At 43.9% G+C, this 8,758-nt stretch overlaps 1 protein-coding gene across 1 annotated transcript in view; it reads right to left on the bottom strand.

Moving 5' to 3' along the window:
- Positions 1-847: 847 nt before the first annotated feature.
- The window catches only part of AP1S3 (adaptor related protein complex 1 subunit sigma 3), a 70,348-nt gene continuing 62,437 nt past the window's right edge, over positions 848-8,758 (bottom strand). Inside the window, 2 exon segments of the mRNA XM_028105062.2 lie at positions 848-1,274; positions 6,422-6,559. Of these exon segments, the coding sequence (XP_027960863.2) occupies positions 1,239-1,274; positions 6,422-6,559 (174 nt within the window). The 3' untranslated portion in view covers positions 848-1,238.

Genomic DNA, 8,758 nt, shown 5'->3' with positions numbered 1-8,758 from the left:
AAAGCACTAAGGGGCTCCTAACCACTCCCAACAGGAATCATACCAGACGTCAAAACTAACACTGAAAATGCACAGACAGGACATCAGAAGTGGGACATCAAGACAGAGTATTATGAGCTATTTCTCTATAATGCCTGATCACATTTACCACCTGGTTATATAGAGCTTTCATTCCAGGAAGCACGAATGCAACATACTCACCATAATAATGGTCAGCAGCAAAATTTGGGGCATGAGGAAGTAAAAAAGAAGGAAGAGCATCTACCATATAGGCTGTAACAATATTCAATTCTCTAAGTAAGTCTAATAAAGAGTAAGTCCTCAAATATAGTAGGCATACAATAAAACATTTGAAGCGAAATCAAGCAATGCGTGCTTGGAACCTCAAAAATTATTAAAATCATAGTGGTAATAATAATTACTGCTATTGGTATTAGTCTTCATTATACTATTTTTATAGTAAGGGAAGGCACAGACACTGTATCTCTGAAGTCTCAAATCCTTAATAAATACATAGGGTTTGTAGGAAACACAGCCTTATCGGAATGCCCTTAATATTCAACTAAAAGGTAAAATTAAAACTTCAACTAGATAGCAGCTTCTAAGACATCAAAACCATTTAAGTCCCTTATTGTCTTTGGTTATTTTCCTTAATTCCAACCCTGAAAAAATAAATGAATTTAGGACATTAAAATCAGATACATGGTATCTGGACTGAAGTTACATTTTACTAAGTATATTAAAAATGTCTAGCATTATGTATGAGCTCTGAACTCTTAACAAGACTTGGAATTATTACAAAATTTAAAAAGCTAAACATTTAGAAAAGAATTATTGATATAACATATATTTTACATTCAAAATCAGGGGTTATTACAATGCAGTTTTCAGTTGTCAGTAGAGGATCAAATGCAACAAAAAACATATTGCAACACATTTATTTAAGTTAGCCTAAAAATATCACATGGGTTCAAACACTGCAAAACAAAAATTCAGTCAGTTGAGTCACGAAGCAGTTATTTGAACATCAAGACTACAATAAGTGGGTATATACAGTATAATACAGATATGTAATAATGATAAATATGTTAAACAACTTTTTGCTAGTTAACAAAGAATCCCTTTTAGGTTATTTTTGGCATGATGCTGGGGGCTCTGTCAAAGAACTGGACACCAGGAATTTGCTAATTTATAGGCTCCCAGCGTGTAGCACTTGGACTCTGCAAGCAGATGCATAGCTAAAACGTAGGCTTGTTCATATATTCTTCCATTGTCTGAAAGAGAACAATAAATTAGAACAATTTCCCCTTAAACCACAGCCTTTAGCAGAAGGCGAAACCTTTCTCGTTCTTTTACTTACTCATTTTTTGCAGTTACTGAACAGAAGTTCTCGAAACATGTATGGACATAAATCTTTGCATCCTGATCAAGAACAGTGGTTCAAAGTTTGAGAATAATTTGCATACATCTCCATATGGCTGGAACTAAATAACTTTCAACAGAGAAAGAGCTGAGCTTGATCATAAAAAGAATGTTGGATAAGAAAAATACTAAAGCATCAGCGGCCAGCATATCACTGTTGACTTCAGATAAATGTGCCTACTGAAACGATCACGAGAACCACCTCCAGGCACATGTATTAGAGAAATCTCAGTTTCTGCTACAGATTCTGTGCAAAACATCTTTTTACACTTACTGGCAAGATATAAAGGATAAACAGACTACAATTCGTAAGAATTTCTTCCATATAGGGGCTCCTGGGTGGCTCAGTCGGTTAAGCGTCTGCCTTCGGCTCAGGTCATGATCCCAGGGTCCTGGGATCAAGCCCCGCATCTGGTCCCCTGCTCGGAGGGAAGCCTGATTCTCCCTCTCCCTCTACCCCTGCTTGTGTTCCCTCTCTTGCTGTGTCTCTCTCTCTGTCAAATAAATGAGATCTTAAAAAAAAAAAAAGTTTCTTCCACATATTTTGAAACGGCTTTCCTCCAAAGTATGCAAACTTTCTTCATCCCCATCAGTTGGCAAGTTTGCTAACACGCCACAAGGCCATAATTTTTTTCCAGCACTTTTAAAAAAATGTTTGGACAGATTCGCAATTAGAGGTAGAGTTAAAATATACAGTGATGTTGCAAGCCCTTTACCATGCATGACAAATGGACTTTCTCTTGCATTCTTTCCTATTGTAAACACATATATTTGTGTAACAGAGTGGTTCCTGGGTTGAATCAATAAGGAAGTTCAAGGGGGCAGCCTTGGGTAACGCCCCTGCCATTTCCATGTGAGCCAGGGTCAACTCAATCAGCAATGTGCAACCTGTTCTTAGGCTTGAATCTCAGGGTACATGATTCACTTGCACCTGCCAGGGAAGACACTGATCAGCATAGCATGGGCCAAACAGTGCAAGGTCATGGCTAAGCAACATTGCTCAGAGGGTACTAAAGTTAGAAATCAGGTGTTCTAACTGGTTTTCACCAGCTCTGTTTAGAATTCCAGTGTTCCTCTGCTGAAATACTTGTGCTCAGTCATCCACACTTTCTTATAAAGCCCTTACACCTCTTACATGAGCACTGGCCGACAGAAACCCACACCCTAAGACCTTTGCCCTGTATCTCCTCTTACAGAAGCTGCTGGTGTCTTTAAAGTTAGCCAGAGTATCATGTTGGCCTGGGGCCCATGCCTATTTTATAGCATCTAGAGTTTATATCATTAGAAAAGGAATACAAAGGGGCAGCTGGGTGGCTCAGTCGGTTAAGCATCGAACCCTTAATTTCAGCTCAGGTCATGATCACAGGGTTGTGAGATCGAAACCCTGCACTGGGGCTCCCCCAGCATGGAGCCCGCTTAAGATTCCCTCTGCTTCTCCCCCAACCCCAGCTTGCACTCTCTCTCTCTCTCTCTCTCTCTCTCTTAAAAAAAAAGGAATACAAAGATACAAATACAAAACTGGGTATAAAGTTTATTTAGAATGAGAAAAGAAATAACAGATGCTAACTTTTTTAAAGAATTTATTTATTTATTTGAGAGAGGGAGAGTGAGAGGGACAAACAGAGAGCAGGGAGCCCGATGTGGGGCTTGATCCCACATGACCCTGAGATCATGACCTGAGCCAAAGCCAGATGCTTAACTGACTGAGCCACCCAGGCGCCCCCAGATGATAAATTTTTTTTAAAAGATTTTATTTATTTATTTTTCAGAGAGAGAGAGAGAGAGAGCACAAGTAAGGGGAGCAGCATGCAGAGGGAGAAGCAGGTTCCCTGCTGAGCAAGGAGCCCGATGCGGGGCTTGATCCCAGGACCCTGAGATCATGACCTGAGCCAAAGGCAGACGCTTAACAGACTGAGCCACACAGGCGCCCTCAGATGATAAATTTTTAAAAGATGACAAATATCGCAGAATTCAGAACAACAGCATATGGTTTCCATTCATTAAGTACCTGACACACTTTATAATATGTTCATTGCATGGCTACATATGCTTTGCAGTTAGATATCCTACCTTTGCAAATCTCACCATATGAGCCTGCAGCCTTGGAAGGGGCTTGAGCCAGCAAAAGGCTCTGGGATTGTCACTTTACTGACTTCATGGTTCATTGGCCTCTAGTTATCAGCTCTGCTTCACAGCACTGACTAACTCAGTCTGCTAAAGACTGCACGGACTGCCCTTTCTGAACCATGCTGTTCCCCAGACTACATGAACCAATAGCACACAAGGTCCGTATTTTCTTGAGCTTGCCCCTTTCAAGGTTGGAACAGACTTTTAAGAATTACACAACCTTAAAGAGCTCTAACCTGGCCATTTACAAGAGGACCCAAATCTGTCCCTCAGGACCCCATCTGTTATCCATCTTGTACCCCCACACTTCTTGTGGATTCAGCACTGTATGCGCTACAACTTTTTACTGCACTATGGTTTCGCTTAGCTGTTAACATGGGTTGTGCTTTTAAAGGTGACAATGTTGGGGTGCACCTAGCCATTTCTCACACATCCACACATACACAGGCAAGATATCCTGTTGCGTGAGCTAATGAGGTACATTTTGACCCTCGATTCTCACCCTGTGGGGAAACCTCTTCTGTTGGTCGCCCCTGTTGGCGATGCCAGGAATTGCAACCCCCGCCTCTAATGAGGACCACCTTTCCCTTTCAGCTTTTCTCTTCTTCTCACTCAGCACCACCGCCCACAGGTTGTCATCCTCAAAATAAGGCACCTCCCAAAGTCACCCCCAACCACTTAAACTGTTCTTTTCTTAATCCGTATTACTAATGTCAAGCCCCAGTACACTCAGAATAATCCTTGAGCATTTGGAGATTTAAGACTATGTATCTTCTTACTAAATATGTGAGGACAGCCTTTCTATTCTAAGAAACCTTTCTTGGGTAGGAGTTGGGGAAAGTTCCAGGAGCTAAAAAGCACAAGCAATATTACAAAGGCCTCCCTTAACCTTTAGTAGCTACAAGGTCCAGAGAACAGGGGAAAAAAAGAAAGCAGTCATTTTTTTTTTCTTTATGTAATTATGTTACTTGCGCCCCTTCATTCTAAACATTTCTGATCAGATATACACAGTCAATTTCTCAATCAGCTCCCCAAATGTTCACTGATTCACTGACTTAGCTGAAGTACCCAGAGCCCAAGAGAGCACTGATAACACTGTCTCTATTTGGCAGGTGCTGTGATTTCACCAAGAGAGATTTGGAAGGCAGTCATGGCATTGCCTGCTCACTATGGAGATGCGGGGGCTAAATGGAGGGGCTCCTGAGGCCTACCCATCAAGACCTTTCACTCGATTGCCAGGGACATGAACTACCAGTTAATGTTTACTTGTGAAAGGGCTCTCTCTCCTGAAATCTGTGCTTCCCAGAGTTCCACGGAACCAGATTCATGGCAAGCTCTTTGAAACTCTATATATTTCTTATAGAGGAGGAGTTCAAAATAACCCAGGTGTGTCTTGGCCCCAATTCAAAAAGCTTTAATTACTGTGAGTGCCAAAGACCCTGCTAAAAAGTCCCTTTCTCCTGTAAGGCTTAGACTCCACAGTCAGGGCCCTAAGGCTAGAATTATAAATAACACCTCGCATATTTTAAGAAAGGTTGTTCTATGGAATTTCCAAACCACTGAGTTCTCAAGCACCTTATAAAATTCCCTTCCTGTGGCATTTGGAGAGAGCCAAGTAAACAGCAGAAAGTTTAAGTGCATTTCTGGAGGCGAGAACAACTCTGGAAAGAAATGCACCAGCTTCCTAAAAGGCACGCGCAGACACTTCGAGGTACTGCTCCTACAGAGGTCTTCCTCAGGGTCCGTTCACCTGAGGACTGGTTCCCCTGGATGGGCAGGAGCAAGTCATCGGTTCAGGGACGTGCGCAAAAAAGGGGCTGGGAAACCATGCCTGATGTTGTTTTATTAACACAATCAGTATCTTCCTTCTCAAAAGGCAGGAAGAATGGCTTTAATGCCAATTTTTAAGAGAGAGTTTATGATCCTCTGGGATCTCCTGACCGGCCACTGTAAAACAGGCAAGTGGAAAGACCCAAGGACACTGCGGGAAGAAGTACCCAGGGGTGGTGGAGCCGGGACAGAGCTCAGCTTTGTGCCAGAGCTGGTGGGGTCACCTTATTTGGGAGGCCAAAGGTCAGAGGGGAGATGTGCTCTTTCTTGGTGTCCTTCGGAGGAGCGAAGGGGCTGAGGTAGGTGAGTCCCCTTACTGGGTACAATGCCAATCTAGCCTGCTTCTAAAAGACCCACTGTATTTTATATAAATAACACAGAACCAGGAGCACATGGATGCTTCCGGGCCCATTTATACCTTGGCAAGCAAGCCACAGTATTCTCAATTTATTTATGCAAATAGGAGCACACAGGCAGCATCGCCGGGAGGTGTGAGAAATTTTAATTAAAATGATAAATGCCATCTTCAATAATAAAGCTCTAATATCCCTGGCAAATGAAATAACGACGTACTCCTATTCTCCTTTCCCAGGGTAGCGCAGATATTTTAATGAAAATCTTTTTATACCTCTCGTAAAATCCTTGAAAAAAAATAGCACCAAGCTTTTGATACCTTTTTGACAGTTAGGTATCCTCACTAAAAAAAAAAAAAAACACACTCAGCCAAACATAAAGAACAAAGATTCTGGAGCCCAACGTCCTGCGTTCAAATCTCTATTCCACACTTACTGGCTGTGTGACATCAAGCAGGTTGTTTAACCTCTCTGTGTCTCAGTTTACTCAGCTTCACAATGAGGGCAAAAAATGCTACCCACCTCTTCGAGTTATTGTGATAATTAAATGAGTTAAAACAGGTAAGTTGCTTAGAAACTGCACTCAGCATAAAGGAAGCGCTCAATAAGTCTCTGCCAACATATCATCATCATCATCATCACCATCATCCCCATCATCTTCCCCCATGGCACCAATGCTGGGTACTGACCTCCTGTAACATATCAGAATCTTCAATGGCTTTGACAGCAGACTTTTTGGACGTTTCCTGAATTTCTCCACCCATTATAAACTCGTCAAGGATAAAATAAGCCTTTTCGAAATTAAAGATAATATCCAGCTCACAGACCTGGTAGACAAAAACAAATGTTTTGATAAACTTGCAGGAATATCAGGGCAAACATATGTCAGCGTCTCAAGCTTTCTCAACAGTTACACCCATGTGGCATACCAAAGATAAAACCATCAGATGGTATCATAAGGACTGAGAAACAGAACGAGGGGATCCCAGGCCTTTGGCAAAAGTGAAACCACATTCCATTAAGCAGGCCATGTCCCTAGATAATATTCCTTTGTGTCACAACAAGAAATTTGAGACGGGACAGGAATCAGGCAGCACGAGCTCATATTTCCATCTGCACGAATAGAAGCCAAGTCCCCACTGCAAGTCAGGCAGAGTACAACGCCTCCTTCCTCCTGCTCACCTGGCTGGAAATCTTGGCTCCTAGCTTTAGGACTCTCAGAAGCAAATTAGCTCAACTGTGCTAATTTTTCTCAAAATTATGTCACAAGCCAGTGGTTCTCAAACTTTAGAGTGTATCCGAATCCCCCAGAAGGCTCCTCAAGGGACACAGTGCTTGGGCCCCAGCCCTGGAGTTTCCGATTCGGTGGGTCTGGGTAAGGCCTGAGACTCTGCACTTGTAACTAGTTCCCAGGTGATGCTAATGAGGTGGGTCTGGGGACCACACAGGGAGAACGACTGTCATAGACCAAAACAGAGTCCGATAGATTTTGCTGCGTAAGTGAAGCAAGCGACAAGAGCACCCCCGCCCCCCATAATCCAGAGAGGGCTTGTTTCCAATTCCCTGGCTGGACCAGCACTCAGGCACTCTCCTGAGGTTTTCCTTCTCGCTTATTCCTCAACTCCCGAACACTTCCGTTTCAGGTTCCACACCCTCTGGAAGGCTTCCACCTGCAAGTTTTTAGCCCTCCCCCACCTTTACTTCTCAGCAATACTGGATACCCTTCACCAGTCTTGTTCCTGAAAATCCTCTCTCCCCTGCTCCCTGCCTTTGGCAATGCCATTCAATGCCTGTTCCTGTCCTCCATCTCTGCTGAATCCTGAATCCTTCTCAGACTTGTTGGATGATCTCTACCCCTACTTCACATTTAGTTAGAAAGTATTTATGCAGTTCTCGGGACAGAATCAGCAGAGCCAGCCTCATGGCTGCATGTGGCTTACATTCCAGTAACCCACCTTCTGCTTAAATGCTGGTGCTTTTCATGAAAGCCTCTACTCTTCGCCCTACATATATTCTAGACAATGCCACGGACGCTCTACAGCTGTGTCTGGCATGCAGGCGTCTTCACAAACCCAGATGTCTAGCCCTGATCTCCTTCTGGGGCGAGTCCACTATTTCCACCTGCTCATGAGACCTCTCCGCCCGGGCACTGCTCCGGCCAAGTCCCCAGGTGCCAAACTGAGGCTTAGCATATTCTTTTCCCTGTAGACCCTGTTTCGCTTCATAGCTGCAACCTCTGTCTGTGGCTCCATCAAATTCATCCCACAGATCCACTTCTTTCCCCCTCCCCCTCATCCCTCTCTCTCCTTCAGTCTCATCCCTCCCAGTCTGGTCTCCAATTCCTATTTATTCTATCATGGAAATAAACCCCAACCCTTGCTGTCTTCTCCCTGTTCATCACTGTTGCTCCGGCCTGCAACCTCTCATGAAAGCCACTCTAATGCCCTAGGCGGTGTCCGTCTGCACTCAAGGCCAACAACCATTAACACTGTGCTGAAGTACCGATCTCTTTCCTCTCCTGTGTAGGGTCTCATGTTAAGGACAGAGCTTCCATTCCTCCGCCTGCCATACAGGACTCCTGACCACCCAGCCTGGGTGGGCTATCTGCTGCCCGTGTCAGCACTCAGTCACCCCATGCTATACCCACACTCCACTAACTCACCAGGTTCTCTTATGCCTTTACCCTCTGCCCATTCCAGCAATTCCTGCGATGGCCCCCAGTTGGCCTTTTCTTTATTCTGCTGGCAAAATGAAGCTCATTTTTCAAGACCAGATTCAAAAGTCAGGAGCACAATGATTCCACCAAAAGACTTTTATCCCCCATTCGGATTTCACACCGCTTGCTCTGTGTTCTCTCTTTCTGTGTGTGCTGCCTGATCAATCTCTCCCCCTGCCCCGGTACTGTGAGCTCAGGCACAGACCTTATCTGATCAGTCATCTCGCTATCCCTGGTATCTAGCCCATAATAGGACACAGTACACATCTGCAGGATAAATGAGTCAGTCATCGCTTAGGCCTTGTTTCTA

The sequence above is a fragment of the Eumetopias jubatus genome, unplaced genomic scaffold (assembly GCF_037043125.1).
Source record: "Eumetopias jubatus isolate StellerSeaLion01/CBP00866 unplaced genomic scaffold, mEumJub1_p1.0 scaffold_3, whole genome shotgun sequence".
In the NCBI taxonomy this organism is placed as follows: domain Eukaryota; kingdom Metazoa; phylum Chordata; class Mammalia; order Carnivora; family Otariidae; genus Eumetopias; species Eumetopias jubatus.
Note: the sequence above shows the minus strand (reverse complement) of the source record. Positions and strands in the feature narration are given on the sequence as shown.